The following is a 21,686-nucleotide window of genomic DNA, read 5'->3' as shown; positions in this document are numbered from 1 at the left end:
CAACATGGTTCCCTACAGACCTACATGGTTCCCTGTAGACCTCCATGGTTCCATACAGACCTACATGGTTCCCTGTAGACCTCCATGGTTCCCTACAGACCTACATGGTTCTCTACAGACCTCCTTGGTTCCATACAGACCTACATGGTTCCCTGTAGACCTCCATGGTTCCATACAGACCTACATGGTTCCTAACAGACCTACATGGTTCACTGTAGACCTCCATGGTTCCATACAGACCTACATGGTTCCCTGTAGACCTCCATGGTTCCATACAGACCTACATGGTCCCCTACAGACCTACATGGTTCCAAACAGACCTACATGGTTCCCTGTAAACCTACATGGTTCCCTGTAGACCTACATGGTTCCGTACAGACCTCCATGGTTGCTAACAGACCTACATGTTTGCCTGTAGACCTCCATGGTTACCTGTAGACCTACATGGTTCCATAAAGACCTACATGGTTCCCTGTAGACCTACATGGTTCCCTACAGACCTACATGGTTCCCTGTAAACCTACATGGTTCCCTGTAGACCTCCATGGTTCCCTACAGACCTCCATGGTTCCTAACAGACCTACATGGTTCCCTGTAAACCTCCATGGTTCCCTGTAGACCTCCATGGTTCCTAAAAGACCTACATGTTTGCCTGTAGACCTCCATGGTTCCCTACAGACCTCCATGGTTCCCTACAGACCTACATGGTTCCATACAGACCTACATGGTTCCCTGTAGACCTATATGGTTTACTACAGACCTACATGGTTCCCTGTAGACCTACATGGTTCCCTACAGACCTCCATGGTTCTCTTTAGACCTCCATGGTTCCCTTCAGACCTGCATGGTTCCATACAGGCGTACATTGTTCCCTGTAGACCTACTTGGTTCCCTGTATACCTAAGTTCCGTACAGACCTACATGGTTCCCTACAGACCTCCATGGTTCCCTGTAGACCTCCATGGTTCCCTACACACCTCCATGGTTCCTAACAGACCTACATGGTTCCCTGTAGACCTACATGGTTCCATACAGACCTACATGGTCCCCTACAGACCTACATGGTTCCAAACAGACCTACATGGTTCCCTGTAAACCTACATGGTTCCCTGTAGACCTCCATGGTTCCGTACAGACCTCCATGGTTGCTAACAGACCTACATGTTTGCCTGTAGACCTCCATGGTTACCTGTAGACCTACATGGTTCCATACAGACCTACATGGTTCCCTGTAGACCTACATGGTTCCCTACAGACCTACATGGTTCCCTGTAAACCTACATGGTTCCCTGTAGACCTCCATGGTCCCCTACAGAACTCCATGGTATCTAACAGACCTACATGTTTCCTGTAGACCTCCATGGTTCCCTGTAGACCTACATGGTTCCATACAGACCTACATGGTTCCCTGTAGACCTACATGGTTCCCTACAGACCTACATGGTTCCCTGTAGACCTCCATGGTTCCATACAGACCTACATGGTTCCCTGTAGACCTACATGGTTCCATACAGACCTACATGGTTCCCTACAGACCTCCATGGTTCCCTGTAGACCTACATGGTTCCCTGTAGACCTCCATGGTTCCATACAGACCTACATGGATCCCCACAGACCTGCATGGTTCCATACAGACCTACATGGTTCCCTGTAGACCTACATGGTTCCATACAGACCTCCATGGTTCCCTACAGAGTTACATGGTTCCCTACAGACCTACATGATTCCATACAGACCTACATGGTTCCATACAGACCTACATGGTTCCCTGTAGACCTACATGCTTCCCTACAGACCTCCATGGTTCCTAACAGACCTACATGTTTGCCTGTAGACCTACATGGTTCCCTGTAGGCCTACATGGTTCCCTACAGACCTACATGATTCCATACAGACCTACATGGTTCCCTGTAGACCTACATGGTTCCATACAGACGTACATGGTTCCCTGTAGATCTACATGGTTTAATACAGACCTACATGGTTCCCTGTACACCTACATGGTTCCCTACAGACCTCCATGGTTCTCTGTAGACCTCCATGGTTCCCTACAGACCTACATGGTTCCATACAGACGCGTTTCCCTACAACCCTACCTACCTACACGGTTCCCTACAGACCTACAGATCTACACGGTCCCGTGCAGACCTACATGGTTCCTTACAGACCTACACGGATCCCTACAGATCTACACGGTGCCCGGCAGACCTGCACAGTTCAATCCAGACCTACATGGTTTTCTACAGACCTACATGGTTCCCTGTAGACCTCCATGGTTCTCTACAGACCTCCATGGTTCCTAACAGACCTACATGGTTCCCTGTAAACTTACATGGTTCCCTGTAGACCTCCATGGTTCCTAAAAGACCTACATGTTTGCCTGTAGACCTCCATGGTTCCCTACAGACCTCCATGGTTCCCTACAGACCTACATGGTTCCATACAGACCTACATGGTTCCCTGTAGACCTATATGGTTTACTACAGACCTACATGGTTCCCTACAGACCTCCATGGTTCTCTTTAGACCTCCATGGTTCCCTTCAGACCTGCATGGTTCCATACAGGCGTACATAGTTCCCTGTAGACCTACATGGTTCCATACAGACCTACATGGTTCCCTACAGACCTCCATGGTTCCCTGTAGACCTCCATGGTTCCCTACAGACCTCCATGGTTCCTAACAGACCTACATGGTTCCCTGTAGACCTACATGGTTCCATACAGACGTACATGGTTCCCTGTAGATCTACATGGTTCAATACAGACCTACATGGTTCCCTGTAGACCTACATGGTTCCCTACAGACCTCCATGGTTCCAAACAGACCTACATGGTTCCCTGTAAACCTACATGGTTCCCTGTAGACCTACATGGTTCCGTACAGACCTCCATGGTTGCTAACAGACCTACATGTTTGCCTGTAGACCTCCATGGTTACCTGTAGACCTACATGGTTCCATACAGACCTACATGGTTCCCTGTAGACCTACATGGTTCCCTACAGACCTACATGGTTCCCTGTAAACCTACATGGTTCCCTGTAGACCTCCATGGTCCCCTACAGAACTCCATGGTTGCTAACAGACCTACACGTTTCCTGTAGACCTCCATGGTTCCCTGTAGACCTACATGCTTCCATACAGACCTACATGGTTCCCTGTAGACCTACATGGTTCCCTACAGACCTACATGGTTCCCTGTAGACCTCCATGGTTCCATACAGACCTACATGGATCCCCACAGACCTGCATGGTTCCATACAGACCTACATGGTTCCCTGTAGACCTACATGGTTCCATACAGACCTCCATGGTTCCCTACAGAGTTACATGGTTCCCTACAGACCTACATGATTCCATACAGACCTACATGGTTCCATACAGACCTACATGGTTCTCTACAGACCTACATGGTTCCCTGTAGACCTACATGCTTCCCTACAGACCTCCATGGTTCCTAACAGACCTACATGTTTGCCTGTAGACCTACATGGTTCCCTGTAGGCCTACATGGTTCCCTACAGACCTACATGGTTCCATACAGACCTACATGGTTCCCTGTAGACCTACATGGTTCCCTACAGACCTACATGGTTCCTTGTACACCTACATAGTTCCCTACAGACCTACATGGTTCCCTACAGACCTACATGGTTCCCTGTAGACCTACAAGGTTACCTACAGACCTACATGGTTCCCTATAGACCTACATGGTTCCCTACAGACCTACATGGTTCCCTGTAGACTTATATGGTTCCCTACAGACTTACATGGTTCCCTGTAGACCTACATGGTTACCTACAGACCTACATGGTTCCCTGTAGGCCTACATGGTTCCCTACAGACCTCCATGGTTCCCTGTAGACCTACATGGTTCCCTTTAGACTTACATGGTTCCCTACAGACCTACATGGTTCCCTACAGACCTACATGGTTCCTTGTAGACCTACATGGTTCCCTACAGACCTACATGGTTCCCTACAGACCTACATGGTTCCCTGTAGGCCTACATGGTTCCCTACAGACCTCCATGTTTCCCTGTAGACCTACATGGTTCCCTACAGACCTACATGGTTCCCTGTAGACCTACATGGTTCCCTGTAGACCAACATGGTTTAATACAGAACTACATGGTCCCCTGTAGACCTACATGGTTCCCGATAGACCTCCATGGTTCTCTGTATACCTCCATGGTTCCCTACAGACCTACATGGTTCCATACAGACCTCCATGGTTCCCTGTAGATCTACATGGTTCCCTGTAGACCTACATGGTTCCATACAGACCTACAAGGTTCCCTACAGACCTACAATTCAACAAGGTTCCCTACAGACCTACAGATCTACACTGTTCCCTACAGACCTACAGATCTATACGGTTCCCTACAGATCTACAGACCTACACGGTTCCCTACAGACCTACAGATCTACATGGTTCCCTACAGACCTACCGACCTGAACGGTTCCCTACAGACCTACAGATCAACATGGGGTCCCTACAGACCTACACGGTTCCCTACAGACCTACAGATCTACACGTTTCCCTTCAACCCTACCTACCTACACGGTTCCCTACAGACCTACAGATCTACACGGTTCCTTACAGACCTACACGGATCCCTACAGATCTACACAGTTCCCTACAGATCTACACGGTGCCCGGCAGACCTGCACGGTTCCATACAGACCTACATGGTTCCTAACAGACCTACATGGTTCCCTGTAGACTTACATGGTTCGATACAGACCTACATGGTTCCCTGTAGACATACATGGTTCCCTGTAGACCTACATGGTTCCTGACAGACGTACATGGTTCCATACAGACTTACATGGTTACCTTTAGACCTACATTGTTCCCTGTAGAACTACATGCTTCCCTACAGACCTCCATGGTTCCCTACAGACCTACATGTTTCCCTGTAGACCTCAATGGTTCCCTACAGACCTCCATGGTTCCTAACAGACCTAGATGGTTCCTTGTAGACCTACATGGTTCCATACAAACCTACATGGTTCACTACAGACCTACATGGTTCCATACAGACCTACATGGTTCCCTGTAAACCTACATGGTTCCCTGTAGACCTCCATGGTTCCGTACAGACCTCCATGGTTCCTAAAAGACCTACATGTTTGCCTGTAGACCTACATGGTTCCCTACAGACCTCCATGGTTCCTAAAAGACCTACATGTTTGCCTGTAGACCTACATGGTTCCCTACAGACCTCCATGGTTCCCTACAGACCTACATGGTTCCATACAGACCTACATGGTTCCCTGTAGACCTATATGGTTTACTACAGACCTACATGGTTCCCTGTAGACCTACATGGTTCCCTACAGACCTCCATGGTTCTCTTTAGACCTCCATGGTTCCCTTCAGACCTGCATGGTTCCATACAGGCGTACATAGTTCCCTGTAGACCTACTTGGTTCCCTGTATACCTAAGTTCCGTACAGACCTACATGGTTCCCTACAGACCTCCATGGTTCCCTGTAGACCTCCATGGTTCCCTACAGACCTCCATGGTTCCTAACAGACCTACATGGTTCCCTGTAGACCTACATGGTTCCATACAGACCTACATGGTCCCCTACTGACCTACATGGTTCCATACAGACCTACATGGTTCCCTGTAAACCTACATGGTTCCCTGTAGACCTCCATGGTCCCCTACAGACCTCCATGGTTGCTAGGAGACCTACATGTTTCCTGTAGACCTCCATGGTTCCCTGTAGACCTACATGGTTCCATACAGACCTACATGGTTCCTAACAGACCTACATGGTTCCTGTAGACCTCCATGGTTCCATACAGACCTACATGGTTCCCTGTAGACCTCCATGGTTCCCTACAGACCTCCATGGTTCTCTACAGACCTACATGTTTCCTGTAGACCTCCATGGTTCCCTGTAGACCTCAATGGTTCCATACAGACCTACATGGTTCCCTGTAGACCAACATGGTTCCCTACAGACCTACATGGTTCCCTGTAGACCTCCATGGTTCCATACAGACCTACATGGTTCCCTGTAGACCTCCATGGTTCCCTACAGACCTACATGGTTCTCTACAGACCTCCTTGGTTCCATACAGACCTACATGGTTCCCTGTAGACCTCCATGGTTCCATACAGACCTACATGGTTCCTAACAGACCTACATGGTTCACTGTAGACCTCCATGGTTCCATACAGACCTACATGGTTCCCTGTAGACCTCCATGGTTCCATACAGACCTACATGGTTCCTAACAGACCTACATGGTTCCCTGTAGACCTCCATGGTTCCATACAGACCTACATGGTTCCCTGTAGACCTCCATGGTTCCCTACAGACCTACATGGTTCCCTGTAGACCTCCATGGTTCCCTACAGACCTACATGGTTCCCTGTAGACCTACATGGTTCCCTGTAGACCTCCATGGTTCCCTACAGACCTACATGGTTCCCTGTAGACCTACATGGTTCCCTACAGACCTACATGGTTCCCTGTAGACGTCCATGGTTCCATACAGACCTACATGGTTCCCTGTAGACCTCCATGGTTCCCTACAGACCTACATGGTTCTCTACAGACCTACATGGTTCCCTGTAGACCTCCATGGTTCCCTACAGACCTACATGGTTCCCTGTAGACCTACATGGTTCCCTACAGACCTACATGGTTCCCTGTAGACGTCCATGGTTCCATACAGACCTACATGGTTCCCTGTAGACCTCCATGGTTCCCTACAGACCTACATGGTTCTCTACAGACCTACATGGTTCCCTGTAGACGTCCATGGTTCCATACAGACCTACATGGTTCCCTGTAGACCTACATGGTTCCCTGTAGACCTCCATGGTTCCCTACAGACCTACATGGTTCCCTGTAGACCTCCATGGTTCCCTACAGACCTACATGGTTCCCTGTAGACCTACATGGTTCCCTACAGACCTACATGGTTCCCTGTAGACGTCCATGGTTCCATACAGACCTACATGGTTCCCTGTAGACCTCCATGGTTCCCTACAGACCTACATGGTTCTCTACAGACCTACATGGTTCCCTACAGGTTGTCCTATATTTAGAAGACTGTAATTAGCTGTTTTACCTGTATGAGGTTGTGATTTTTTAATCTGAATTTTTACGTGTTTTCCAGGCGTGATGATTCGTCCAAAGGGAGATCAGTTGGAAATCAGCTTTTCGGTTTCAGACACTGAGAGCTGGGATGGCTTCGTCCAAACCCTCAACAACTTCCTGTCTCGTAAGACCAATCTTAACCTTGCAGCTAATATTTGATATATTTTACCCGTTTAATGAGACCGACTCTGTAGATGTGCAGCATGAGATGCTCCAGATCAGCGGATGTTAGTAGATTGCACTAATGCTAAGATGTAGCGTAGCATCTGAACTGGGCCAAGCTCAGCTAAAAGACTCTGGAACCATCTGTTCATCATGCTTCCACAGTTCAAACCCTAAACAGAAGACAGGAGGACATCACTGATCACTTCTCCACACAAACAAGGTGATGGTCTCATCACGGTGGGACAGAAACCCTGGGAGATGTCTGTCTTAGACTACTCAGGACCACTTTGCTCATTCCTGATATTACTTTAAATTGCTGTAATTCGTTTTGACACGTGTAGTGATTTGTTTTGACACATATATAGTGGTTCGTTCTGACACATATGTAGTGATTCGTTCTGACACATATGCAATGATTCGTTCTGACACATGTAGTGATTCGTTTTGACACGTATGTAGTGATTCGTTTTGACACGTATGTAGTGATTCGTTCTGACACATATGTAGTGATTCGTTTTGACACATATGTAGTGATTCGTTTTGACACATATGTAGTGATTCGTTCTGACACATATGTAGTGATTCGTTCTGACACATATGTAGTGATTCATTTTGACACATATGTAGTGATTCGTTTTGACACATATGTAGTGATTCGTTCTGACACATATGTAGTGATTCGTTTTGACACGTATGTAGTGATTCGTTTTGACACGTATGTAGTGATTCGTTTTGACACATATGTAGTGATTCGTTTTGACACATATGTAGTGATTCGTTCTGACACATATGCAATGATTCGTTCTGACACATATGTAGTGATTCGTTTTGACACATATGTAGTGATTCGTTTTGACACATATGTAGTGATTCGTTCTGACACATATGTAGTGATTCGTTTTGACACATATGTAGTGATTCGTTTTGACACATATGTAGTGATTCGTTTTGACACATATGTAGTGATTCGTTTTGACACATATGTAGTGATTCGTTTTGACACATATGTAGTGATTCGTTCTGACACATATGTAGTGATTCGTTTTGACACGTATGTAGTGATTCGTTTTGACACATATGTAGTGATTCGTTCTGACACATATGTAGTGATTCGTTCTGACACATATGTAGTGATTCGTTTTGACACGTATGTAGTGATTCATTTTGACACATATGTAGTGATTCGTTTTGACACATATGTAGTGATTCGTTCTGACACATATGTAGTGATTCGTTTTGACACATATGTAGTGATTCGTTCTGACACATATGTAGTGATTCGTTCTGACACATATGTAGTGATTCGTTCTGACACATATGCAATGATTCGTTCTGACACATATGTAGTGATTCGTTTTGACACATATGTAGTGATTCGTTTTGACACGTATGTAGTGATTCATTCTGACACGTATGTAGTGATTCGTTCTGACACATATGTAGTGATTCGTTTTGACACGTATGTAGTGATTCGTTCTGACACGTATGTAGTGATTCGTTTTGACACGTATGTAGTGATTCGTTCTGACACGTATATAGTGATTCGTTTTGACACATATATAGTGGTTCGTTCTGACACATATGTAGTGATTCGTTCTGACACATATGCAATGATTCGTTCTGACACATATGTAGTGATTCGTTTTGACACATATGTAGTGATTCGTTTTGACACATACGTAGTGATTCGTTCTGACACATATGTAGTGATTCGTTCTGACACATATGTAGTGATTCGTTCTGACACATATGTAGTGATTCGTTTTGACACATATGTATTTATTCGTTCTGACACATATGTAGTGATTCGTTTTGACACATATGTAGTGATTCGTTTTGACACGTATGTAGTGATTCGTTTTGACACATATGTATTTATTCGTTCTGACACATATGTTGTGATTCATTCCGTCACATATGTAGTGATTCGTTTTGACACATATGTAGTGATTCGTTCTGACACATACGTAGTGATTCATTCCGTCACATATGTAGTGATTCGTTCTGACACATATGTAGTGATTCGTTTTGACACGTATGTAGTGATTCGTTTTGACACATATGTATTTATTCGTTCTGACACATATGTTGTGATTCATTCCGTCACATATGTAGTGATTCGTTCTGACACATACGTAGTGATTCGTTTTGACACGTATGTAGTGATTCGTTCCAACACATACGTAGTAAGTCACGTGTCTCTGCTCTCTGTGGAGGCCAGTAATGGGATTAACGGTGTTACTTGAAAGTTGAATGCGCTGTGTTGCTGTGAATTCATGTAATGCAATTGCAGCCCTTGATCCACACACAAACTGCTACCGCGGAGACTGGGTGGGTCATACGAGATAAGTGATTATGATTGGCTCAGGTAGAGTCATGACCCATGGTAGCCAATAAGAGCCATTGTTTTTCCACACAAGCCAGGAGACGCCGCCACACACACCAAACAGCTGGATAAAGCAGCAGAAAGTCGGGTTTTCCAGGTGGAGATATGGGAACTTGTCCAGATTTCCTGGGGTCAAAGGCAAGGACGTGTTAAAGTATGGACTTTTTCATGACGTCCGGCAGCCTGCATCATCCAGACTGTTTGTTTCAGGTTCACAGTTTGATTTAATTTGCTATGAAGTTCAACAGACTTTATGTGGTTCAACTGTTTACTTTTGTTCCAAAGAAAATGCTTGAAGTGCAGGCTGAACCTGCTGATGTGCAGTAAATAGGGAAGGTTATGTACAAGTACCTGTCTGTTCTGTTCATTTGTCCATTTGCTTTGATGTTGATTCACGCTAATTTAACAGCACGAGTCTTGTTGGAAACATGTTCAGAGAGACTGGGATCAGAAAAATCCTTTTACCAAAGCTATAGGTACTTGTTCTTACAGTAGTTACTTTCCCTGGTAACTAGTTGTTTTTATTTCAGAGTGCTTCAGCTACTAACTCAGTTACTTTTTCGAACAAGTAGTGAGTAACTGTAACTACTTAGTTTGGAAAAGTAACGTTTGCAACCCAGCAGGTAGCATGAAGCTTGGGAACTGAGAAGACAAAATGAAAGAACATGTTGTTCCTTCAGGCTGTTTTCTTGAAGTTTGCTGTCTTAATCTGAAACACTGTACACCATGTTCCTGTCTGTCCACCTGTCTCTCTGTGTGCAGCTTACAACGACACCTACCAGGTCCAGACCAACGATAACTGTCCACCTGATCAATACTTCATCCAGGAGGACAGTGGAGAGGTAAACCCAGTCTGTCTCATGTGTGTCAGGTTCTGATCAGGCCTCGGGCATGCCATCATTCTGGTCTTTCATTGGATGGCTGTGTTGGCAGAGTGTGTGTGATTGGTCAGGAAGTGGACAACAGATCACATCGTACAGCAGAGACTCTCTTTGGGTTGTTCTGGTTCAGCTGGGTTAGTCTTGTTCCAAGGTAGTAAACCAGTGGTTACTGGTTTTCTCCTGTCCGATTCCATCCAGAGGTCCGTTTCAGTTCTACGGGTCTGATGTCTGATTTAGACCCGTAGAACTGTCCGTCCGTCTGTCGGAGGCAGAACTTTAAGAGGAACAGAACAAGTGGTGGTCCTCCCTTAATGACTTGCTGTCAGTTTGTCGTGCAAATATGGAACAAAAACATGGCTGATACTTACATGTAGATCTATAAATTGATCTGCAGATTAATAGTTTTATAGCACAGAAATGACAAAAACAAACACAGCAAGTTCTAAATCAAATCCACATTTGCCAAATTCAAAGTACCATGGAGACACGTTTATGGACTTCAAGCCTCATTACTGGACATTAAAAATAACACTGGAAAGTAAATACAGAAACTTAAAGTTCATTAACCCTTTCATGTATGAATTAATAATAAAACAATGCAACATTTTTCACATTTTTGTAAAAAAAAAAAACACTGAAGTGGTTTATTTACAGAAATACCCTCCTTCATGAATATGCAGAGAAAAACTTGTAAACAGGTTTCCCTACAGGTCCACTATGCCTGAAAGGGTTAAAAACATTAAAACATTTAGACTTATTTTACAGTGTAGTACTACTAATATTATAATTATTATTATTGTAGTACTATTACTAGTATTATTATTGTAGTACTATTATACTTTTCCTCTGTGAAATATGTGTTTTCCAGCATCAGGCCTGGTCCAGAACACTTAGTCATATTATCTTTAATCTGGAAATAATCTGCATCAATACTGACCAGCCGTACACTTAGTACGACTGTAGTACTGTTAGTAGTACTACTGTAGTACCGGTCTGTTATTAGTACTACTGTAGTACATGACTGTTAGTAGTACTACTGTAGTACATGACTGTTAGTAGTACTACTGTAGTACATGACTGTTAGTAGTACTACTGTAGTACAGGTCTGTTAGTAGTACGACTGTAGTACATGACTGTTAGTAGTACTACTGTAGTACTGTTAGTAGTACTACTGTAGTAAATGACTGTTAGTAGTACTACTGTAGTACCGGTCTGTTATTAGTACTACTGTAGTACATGACTGTTAGTAGTACTACTGTAGTACATGACTGTTAGTAGTACTACTGTAGTACATGACTGTTAGTAGTACTACTGTAGTACAGGTCTGTTAGTAGTACTACTGTAGTACATGACTGTTAGTAGTACTACTGTAGTACAGGTCTGTTAGTAGTACTACTGTAGTACATGACTGTTAGTAGTACTACTGTAGTACAGGTCTGTTAGTAGTACTACTGTAGTACATGACTGTTAGTAGTACTACTGTAGTACATGACTGTTAGTAGTACTACTGTAGTACAGGTCTGTTAGTAGTACGACTGTAGTACATGACTGTTAGTAGTACTACTGTAGTACATGACTGTTAGTAGTACTACTGTAGTACATGACTGTTAGTAGTACTACTGTAGTACAGGTCTGTTAGTAGTACTACTGTAGTACATGACTGTTAGTAGTACTACTGTAGTTCAGGTCTGTTAGTAGTACTACTGTAGTACAGGTCTGTTAGTAGTACTACTGTAGTACATGACTGTTAGTAGTACTACTGTAGTACATGACTGTTAGTAGTACTACTGTAGTACAGGTCTGTTAGTAGTACTACTGTAGTACATGACTGTTAGTAGTACTACTGTAGTACAGGTCTGTTAATAGTACTACTGTAGTACAGGTCTGTTAGTAGTACTACTGTAGTACATGACTGTTAGTAGTACTACTGTAGTACAGGTCTGTTAGTAGTACTACTGTAGTACAGGTCTGTTAGTAGTACTACTGTAGTACATGACTGTTAGTAGTACTACTGTAGTACAGGTCTGTTAGTAGTACTACTGTAGTACAGGTCTGTTAGTAGTACGACTGTAGTACTGTTAGTAGTACTACTGTAGTACATGACTGTTAGTAGTACTACTGTAGTACAGGTCTGTTAATAGTACTATTGTAGTACAGGTCTGTTAGTAGTACTACTGTAGTACATGACTGTTAGTAGTACTACTGTAGTACAGGTCTGTTAGTAGTACTACTGTAGTACAGGTCTGTTAGTAGTACTACTGTAGTACATGACTGTTAGTAGTACTACTGTAGTACATGACTGTTAGTAGTACTACTGTAGTACAGGTCTGTTAGTAGTACTGCTGTAGTACATGACTGTTAGTAGTACTACTGTAGTACAGGTCTGTTAATAGTACTACTGTAGTACAGGTCTGTTAGTAGTACTACTGTAGTACATGACTGTTAGTAGTACTACTGTAGTACATGACTGTTAGTAGTACTACTGTAGTACAGGTCTGTTAGTAGTACTACTGTAGTACAGTTCTGTTAGTAGTACTACTGTAGTACATGACTGTTAGTAGTACTACTGTAGTACAGGTCTGTTAGTAGCACTACTGTAGTACAGGTCTGTTAGTAGTACTACTGTAGTACATGACTGTTAGTAGTACTACTGTAGTACAGGTCTGTTAGTAGTACTACTGTAGTACAGGTCTGTTAGTAGTACTACTGTAGTACATGACTGTTAGTAGTACTACTGTAGTACATGACTGTTAGTAGTACTACTGTAGTACAGGTCTGTTAGTAGTACTACTGTAGTACATGACTGTTAGTAGTACTACTGTAGTACATGACTGTTAGTAGTACTACTGTAGTACAGGTCTGTTATTAGTACTACTGTAGTACAGGTCTGTTAGTAGTACGACTGTAGTACAGGTCTGTTAGTAGTACGACTGTAGTACTGTTAGTAGTACTACTGTAGTAGATGACTGTTAGTAGTACTACTGTAGTACAGGTCTGTTAGTAGTACTACTGTAGTACATGACTGTTAGTAGTACTACTGTAGTTCAGGTCTGTTAGTAGTACTACTGTAGTACAGGTCTGTTAGTAGTACTACTGTAGTACATGACTGTTAGTAGTACTACTGTAGTACATGACTGTTAGTAGTACTACTGTAGTACAGGTCTGTTAGTAGTACTACTGTAGTACAGGTTTGTTAGTAGTACTACTGTAGTACATGACTGTTAGTAGTACTACTGTAGTACATGACTGTTAGTAGTACTACTGTAGTACAGGTTTGTTAGTAGTACTACTGTAGTACATGACTGTTAGTAGTACTACTGTAGTACAGGTCTGTTAGTAGTACTACTGTAGTACATGACTGTTAGTAGTACTACTGTAGTACAGGTCTGTTAGTAGCACTACTGTAGTACAGGTCTATTAGTAGTACTACTGTAGTACATGACTGTTAGTAGTACTACTGTAGTACATGACTGTTAGTAGTACTACTGTAGTACAGGTCTGTTAGTAGTACTACTGTAGTACAGGTCTGTTAGTAGTACTACTGTAGTACATGACTGTTAGTAGTACTACTGTAGTACAGGTCTGTTAGTAGTACTACTGTAGTACAGTTCTGTTAGTAGTACTACTGTAGTACATGACTGTTAGTAGTACTACTGTAGTACATGACTGTTAGTAGCACCACTGTAGTACATGACTGTTAGTAGTACTACTGTAGTACAGGTCTGTTAGTAGTACTACTGTAGTACAGGTCTGTTAGTAGTACTACTGTAGTACATGACTGTTAGTAGTACTACTGTAGTACAGGTCTGTTAGTAGTACTACTGTAGTACAGCTCTGTTAGTAGTACTACTGTAGTACAGGTCTGTTAGTAGTACGACTGTAGTACTGTTAGTAGTACTACTGTAGTACATGACTGTTAGTAGTACTACTGTAGTACAGGTCTGTTAATAGTACTACTGTAGTACAGGTCTGTTAGTAGTACTACTGTAGTACATGACTGTTAGTAGTACTACTGTAGTACAGGTCTGTTAGTAGTACTACTGTAGTACAGGTCTGTTAGTAGTACTACTGTAGTACATGACTGTTAGTAGTACTACTGTAGTACATGACTGTTAGTAGTACTACTGTAGTACAGGTCTGTTAGTAGTACTACTGTAGTACATGACTGTTAGTAGTACTACTGTAGTACAGGTCTGTTAATAGTACTACTGTAGTACAGGTCTGTTAGTAGTACTACTGTAGTACATGACTGTTAGTAGTACTACTGTAGTACAGGTCTGTTAGTAGTACTACTGTAGTACAGGTCTGTTAGTAGTACTACTGTAGTACATGACTGTTAGTAGTACTACTGTAGTACATGACTGTTAGTAGCACCACTGTAGTACAGGTCTGTTATTAGTACTACTGTAGTACAGGTCTGTTAGTAGTACTACTGTAGTACAGGTCTGTTAGTAGTACGACTGTAGTACTGTTAGTAGTACTACTGTAGTACATGACTGTTAGTAGTACTACTGTAGTACAGGTCTGTTAATAGTACTACTGTAGTACAGGTCTGTTAGTAGTACTACTGTAGTACATGACTGTTAGTAGTACTACTTTAGTACAGGTCTGTTAGTAGTACTACTGTAGTACAGGTCTGTTAGTAGTACTACTGTAGTACAGGTCTGTTAGTAGTACTACTGTAGTACAGGTCTGTTAGTAGTACGACTGTAGTACTGTTAGTAGTACTACTGTAGTACATGACTGTTAGTAGTACTACTGTAGTACAGGTCTGTTAATAGTACTACTGTAGTACAGGTCTGTTAGTAGTACTACTGTAGTACATGACTGTTAGTAGTACTACTGTAGTACAGGTCTGTTAGTAGTACTACTGTAGTACAGGTCTGTTAGTAGTACTACTGTAGTACATGACTGTTAGTAGTACTACTGTAGTACATGACTGTTAGTAGTACTACTGTAGTACAGGTCTGTTAGTAGTACTACTGTAGTACATGACTGTTAGTAGTACTACTGTAGTACAGGTCTGTTAATAGTACTACTGTAGTACAGGTCTGTTAGTAGTACTACTGTAGTACATGACTGTTAGTAGTACTACTGTAGTACAGGTCTGTAAGTAGTACTACTGTAGTACAGGTCTGTTAGTAGTACTACTGTAGTACATGACTGTTAGTAGTACTACTGTAGTACAGGTCTGTTAGTAGTACTACTGTAGTACAGTTCTGTTAGTAGTACTACTGTAGTACATGACTGTTAGTAGTACTACTGTAGTACAGGTCTGTTAGTAGCACTACTGTAGTACAGGTCTGTTAGTAGTACTACTGTAGTACATGACTGTTAGTAGTACTACTGTAGTACAGGTCTGTTAGTAGTACTACTGTAGTACAGGTCTGTTAGTAGTACTACTGTAGTACATGACTGTTAGTAGTACTACTGTAGTACATGACTGTTAGTAGTACTACTGTAGTACAGGTCTGTTAGTAGTACTACTGTAGTACATGACTGTTAGTAGTACTACTGTAGTACAGGTCTGTTAGTAGTACTACTGTAGTACAGGTCTGTTAGTAGTACTACTGTAGTACATGACTGTTAGTAGTACTACTGTAGTACATGACTGTTAGTAGTACTACTGTAGTACAGGTCTGTTAGTAGTACTACTGTAGTACATGACTGTTAGTAGTACTACTGTAGTACATGACTGTTAGTAGTACTACTGTAGTACAGGTCTGTTAGTAGTACTACTGTAGTACAGGTCTGTTAGTAGTACGACTGTAGTACTGTTAGTAGTACTACTGTAGTACATGACTGTTAGTAGTACTACTGTAGTACAGGTCTGTTAGTAGTAATACTGTAGTACAGGTCTGTTAGTAGTACTACTGTAGTACAGGTCTGTTAGTAGTACGACTGTAGTACTGTTAGTAGTACTACTGTAGTAGATGACTGTTAGTAGTACTACTGTAGTACAGGTCTGTTAGTAGTACTACTGTAGTACATGACTGTTAGTAGTACTACTGTAGTTCAGGTCTGTTAGTAGTACTACTGTAGTACAGGTCTGTTAGTAGTACTACTGTAGTACATGACTGTTAGTAGTACTACTGTAGTACAGGTCTGTTAGTAGTACTACTGTAGTACAGGTTTGTTAGTAGTACTACTGTAGTACATGACTGTTAGTAGTACTACTGTAGTACATGACTGTTAGTAGTACTACTGTAGTACAGGTTTGTTAGTAGTACTACTGTAGTACATGACTGTTATTAGTACTACTGTAGTACAGGTCTGTTAGTAGTACTACTGTAGTACAGGTCTGTTAGTAGTACGACTGTAGTACTGTTAGTAGTACTACTGTAGTACATGACTGTTAGTAGTACTACTGTAGTACAGGTCTGTTAGTAGTACTACTGTAGTACATGACTGTTAGTAGTACTACTGTAGTACAGGTCTGTTAGTAGTACTACTGTAGTACAGGTCTGTTAGTAGTAGTACTGTAGTACATGACTGTTAGTAGTACTACTGTAGTACATGACTGTTAGTAGCACCACTGTAGTACATGACTGTTAGTAGTACTACTGTAGTACAGGTCTGTTAGTAGTACTACTGTAGTACAGGTCTGTTAGTAGTACTACTGTAGTACATGACTGTTAGTAGTACTACTGTAGTACAGGTCTGTTAGTAGTACTACTGTAGTACAGGTCTGTTAGTAGTTCGACTGTAGTACTGTTAGTAGTACTACTGTAGTACATGACTGTTAGTAGTACTACTGTAGTACAGGTCTGTTAATAGTACTACTGTAGTACAGGTCTGTTAGTAGTACTACTGTAGTACATGACTGTTAGTAGTACTACTGTAGTACAGGTCTGTTAGTAGTACTACTGTAGTACAGGTCTGTTAGTAGTACTACTGTAGTACATGACTGTTAGTAGTACTACTGTAGTACATGACTGTTAGTAGTACTACTGTAGTACAGGTCTGTTAGTAGTACTACTGTAGTACATGACTGTTAGTAGTACTACTGTAGTACAGGTCTGTTAATAGTACTACTGTAGTACAGGTCTGTTAGTAGTACTACTGTAGTACATGACTGTTAGTAGTACTACTGTAGTACAGGTCTGTTAGTAGTACTACTGTAGTACAGGTCTGTTAGTAGTACTACTGTAGTACAGGTCTGTTAGTAGTACGACTGTAGTACTGTTAGTAGTACTACTGTAGTACATGACTGTTAGTAGTACTACTGTAGTACAGGTCTGTTAATAGTACTACTGTAGTACAGGTCTGTTAGTAGTACTACTGTAGTACATGACTGTTAGTAGTACTACTTTAGTACAGGTCTGTTAGTAGTACTACTGTAGTACAGGTCTGTTAGTAGTACTACTGTAGTACAGGTCTGTTAGTAGTACTACTGTAGTACAGGTCTGTTAGTAGTACGACTGTAGTACTGTTAGTAGTACTACTGTAGTACATGACTGTTAGTAGTACTACTGTAGTACAGGTCTGTTAATAGTACTACTGTAGTACAGGTCTGTTAGTAGTACTACTGTAGTACATGACTGTTAGTAGTACTACTGTAGTACAGGTCTGTTAGTAGTACTACTGTAGTACATGACTGTTAGTAGTACTACTGTAGTACATGACTGTTAGTGGTACTACTGTAGTACAGGTCTGTTAGTAGTACTACTGTAGTACATGACTGTTAGTAGTACTACTGTAGTACAGGTCTGTTAATAGTACTACTGTAGTACAGGTCTGTTAGTAGTACTACTGTAGTACATGACTGTTAGTAGTACTACTGTAGTACAGGTCTGTAAGTAGTACTACTGTAGTACAGGTCTGTTAGTAGTACTACTGTAGTACATGACTGTTAGTAGTACTACTGTAGTACAGGTCTGTTAGTAGTACTACTGTAGTACAGTTCTGTTAGTAGTACTACTGTAGTACATGACTGTTAGTAGTACTACTGTAGTACAGGTCTGTTAGTAGCACTACTGTAGTACAGGTCTGTTAGTAGTACTACTGTAGTACATGACTGTTAGTAGTACTACTGTAGTACAGGTCTGTTAGTAGTACTACTGTAGTACAGGTCTGTTAGTAGTACTACTGTAGTACATGACTGTTAGTAGTACTACTGTAGTACATGACTGTTAGTAGTACTACTGTAGTACAGGTCTGTTAGTAGTACTACTGTAGTACATGACTGTTAGTAGTACTACTGTAGTACATGACTGTTAGTAGTACTACTGTAGTACAGGTCTGTTAGTAGTACTACTGTAGTACAGGTCTGTTAGTAGTACTACTGTAGTACATGACTGTTAGTAGTACTACTGTAGTACATGACTGTTAGTAGTACTACTGTAGTACAGGTCTGTTAGTAGTACTACTGTAGTACATGACTGTTAGTAGTACTACTGTAGTACATGACTGTTAGTAGTACTACTGTAGTACAGGTCTGTTATTAGTACTACTGTAGTAAATGACTGTTAGTAGCACTACTGTAGTAAATGTCTGTTAGTAGCACTACTGTAGTAAATGACTGTTAGTAGCACTACTGTAGTAAATGTCTGTTAGTAGCACTACTGTAGTACATGACTGTTAGTAGTACTGCTGTAGTACAGGTCTGTTAGTAGTACGACTGTAGTACTGTTAGTAGTACTACTGTAGTACATGACTGTTAGTAGTACTACTGTAGTACAGGTCTGTTAGTAGTAATACTGTAGTACAGGTCTGTTAGTAGTACTACTGTAGTACAGGTCTGTTAGTAGTACGACTGTAGTACTGTTAGTAGTACTACTGTAGTAGATGACTGTTAGTAGTACTACTGTAGTACAGGTCTGTTAGTAGTACTACTGTAGTACATGACTGTTAGTAGTACTACTGTAGTTCAGGTCTGTTAGTAGTACTACTGTAGTACAGGTCTGTTAGTAGTACTACTGTAGTACATGACTGTTAGTAGTACTACTGTAGTACAGGTCTGTTAGTAGTACTACTGTAGTACAGGTCTGTTAGTAGTACTACTGTAGTACAGGTCTGTTAGTAGTACGACTGTAGTACTGTTAGTAGTACTACTGTAGTACATGACTGTTAGTAGTACTACTGTAGTACAGGTCTGTTAGTAGTACTACTGTAGTACAGGTCTGTTAGTAGTACGACTGTAGTACTGTTAGTAGTACTACTGTAGTACATGACTGTTAGTAGTACTACTGTAGTACAGGTCTGTTAGTAGTACTACTGTAGTACAGGTCTGTTAGTAGTACTACTGTAGTACATGACTGTTAGTAGTACTACTGTAGTACAGGTCTGTTAGTAGTACGACTGTAGTACTGTTAGTAGTACTACTGTAGTACATGACTGTTAGTAGTACTACTGTAGTACAGGTCTGTTAGTAGTACTACTGTAGTACAGGTCTGTTAGTAGTACTACTGTAGTACATGACTGTTAGTAGTACTACTGTAGTACAGGTCTGTTAGTAGTACTACTGTAGTACATGACTGTTAGTAGTACTACTGTAGTAGATGACTGTTAGCAGTACTACTGTAGTACAGGTCTGTTAGTAGTACTACTGTAGTACATGACTGTTAGTAGTACTATTGTAGTACAGGTCTGTTAGTAGTACTACTGTAGTACAGGTCTGTTAGTAGTACTACTGTAGTACATGACTGTTAGTAGTACTACTGTAGTACATGACTGTTAGTAGTACTACTGTAGTACATGACTGTTAGTAGTACTACTGTAGTACAGGTCTGTTAGTAGTACTACTGTGGTAAATGACTGTTAGTAGTACTACTGTAGTACATGACTGTTAGTAGTACTACTGTAGTACAGGTCTGTTAGTAGTACTACTGTAGGACATGACTGTTAGTAGTACTACTGTAGTACATGACTGTTAGTAGCACTACTGTAGTACAGGTCTGTTAGTAGTACTACTGTAGTACAGGTCTGTTAATAGTACTACTGTAGTACAGGTCTGTTAGTAGTACTACTGTAGTACATGACTGTTAGTAGTACTACTGTAGTACAGGTCTGTTAGTAGTACTACTGTAGTACATGACTGTTAGTAGTACTACTGTAGTAGATGACTGTTAGCAGTACTACTGTAGTACAGGACTGTTAGTAGTACTACTGTAGTACATGACTGTTAGTAGTACTATTGTAGTACAGGTCTGTTAGTAGTACTACTGTAGTACAGGTCTGTTAGTAGTACTACTGTAGTACATGACTGTTAGTAGTACTACTGTAGTACATGACTGTTAGTAGTACTACTGTAGTACATGACTGTTAGTAGTACTACTGTAGTACAGGTCTGTTAGTAGTACTACTGTGGTAAATGACTGTTAGTAGTACTACTGTAGTACATGACTGTTAGTAGTACTACTGTAGTACAGGTCTGTTAGTAGTACTACTGTAGTACATGACTGTTAGTAGTACTACTGTAGTACATGACTGTTAGTAGTACTACTGTAGTACATGACTGTTAGTAGTACTACTGTAGTACAGGTCTGTTAGTAGTACTACTGTGGTAAATGACTGTTAGTAGTACTACTGTAGTACATGACTGTTAGTAGTACTACTGTAGTACAGGTCTGTTAGTAGTACTACTGTAGGACATGACTGTTAGTAGTACTACTGTAGTACATGACTGTTAGTAGCACTACTGTAGTACAGGTCTGTTAGTAGTACTACTGTAGTACAGGTCTGTTAATAGTACTACTGTAGTACAGGTCTGTTAGTAGTACTACTGTAGTACATGACTGTTAGTAGTACTACTGTAGTACATGACTGTTAGTAGTACTACTGTAGTACATGACTGTTAGTAGTACTACTGTAGTACAGGTCTGTTAGTAGTACTACTGTGGTAAATGACTGTTAGTAGTACTACTGTAGTACATGACTGTTAGTAGTACTACTGTAGTACAGGTCTGTTAGTAGTACTACTGTAGTACATGACTGTTAGTAGTACTACTGTAGTACATGACTGTTAGTAGTACTACTGTAGTACATGACTGTTAGTAGTACTACTGTAGTACAGGTCTGTTAGTAGTACTACTGTGGTAAATGACTGTTAGTAGTACTACTGTAGTACATGACTGTTAGTAGTACTACTGTAGTACAGGTCTGTTAGTAGTACTACTGTAGGACAT

At 41.5% G+C, this 21,686-nt stretch overlaps 1 protein-coding gene across 1 annotated transcript in view; it reads left to right on the top strand.

Moving 5' to 3' along the window:
- Positions 1–21,686, top strand: part of atp1b2a (ATPase Na+/K+ transporting subunit beta 2a) — a gene marked incomplete at both ends in the record, with an annotated part of 170,757 nt that overhangs the window by 131,598 nt on the left and 17,473 nt on the right. The window contains 2 exons of the mRNA XM_079257900.1: positions 7,148–7,252; positions 10,442–10,521. Of these exons, the coding sequence (XP_079114026.1) occupies positions 7,148–7,252; positions 10,442–10,521 (185 nt within the window). The remainder of the gene's footprint in view (positions 1–7,147; positions 7,253–10,441; positions 10,522–21,686) is intronic.

The sequence above is a fragment of the Telmatherina bonti genome (assembly GCF_933228915.1).
Source record: "Telmatherina bonti genome assembly, chromosome: 18".
In the NCBI taxonomy this organism is placed as follows: Eukaryota; Metazoa; Chordata; class Actinopteri; order Atheriniformes; family Telmatherinidae; genus Telmatherina; species Telmatherina bonti.
The sequence above is the reverse complement of the archived record's forward strand: the minus strand, read 5'-3'. Positions and strand labels throughout refer to the sequence as shown.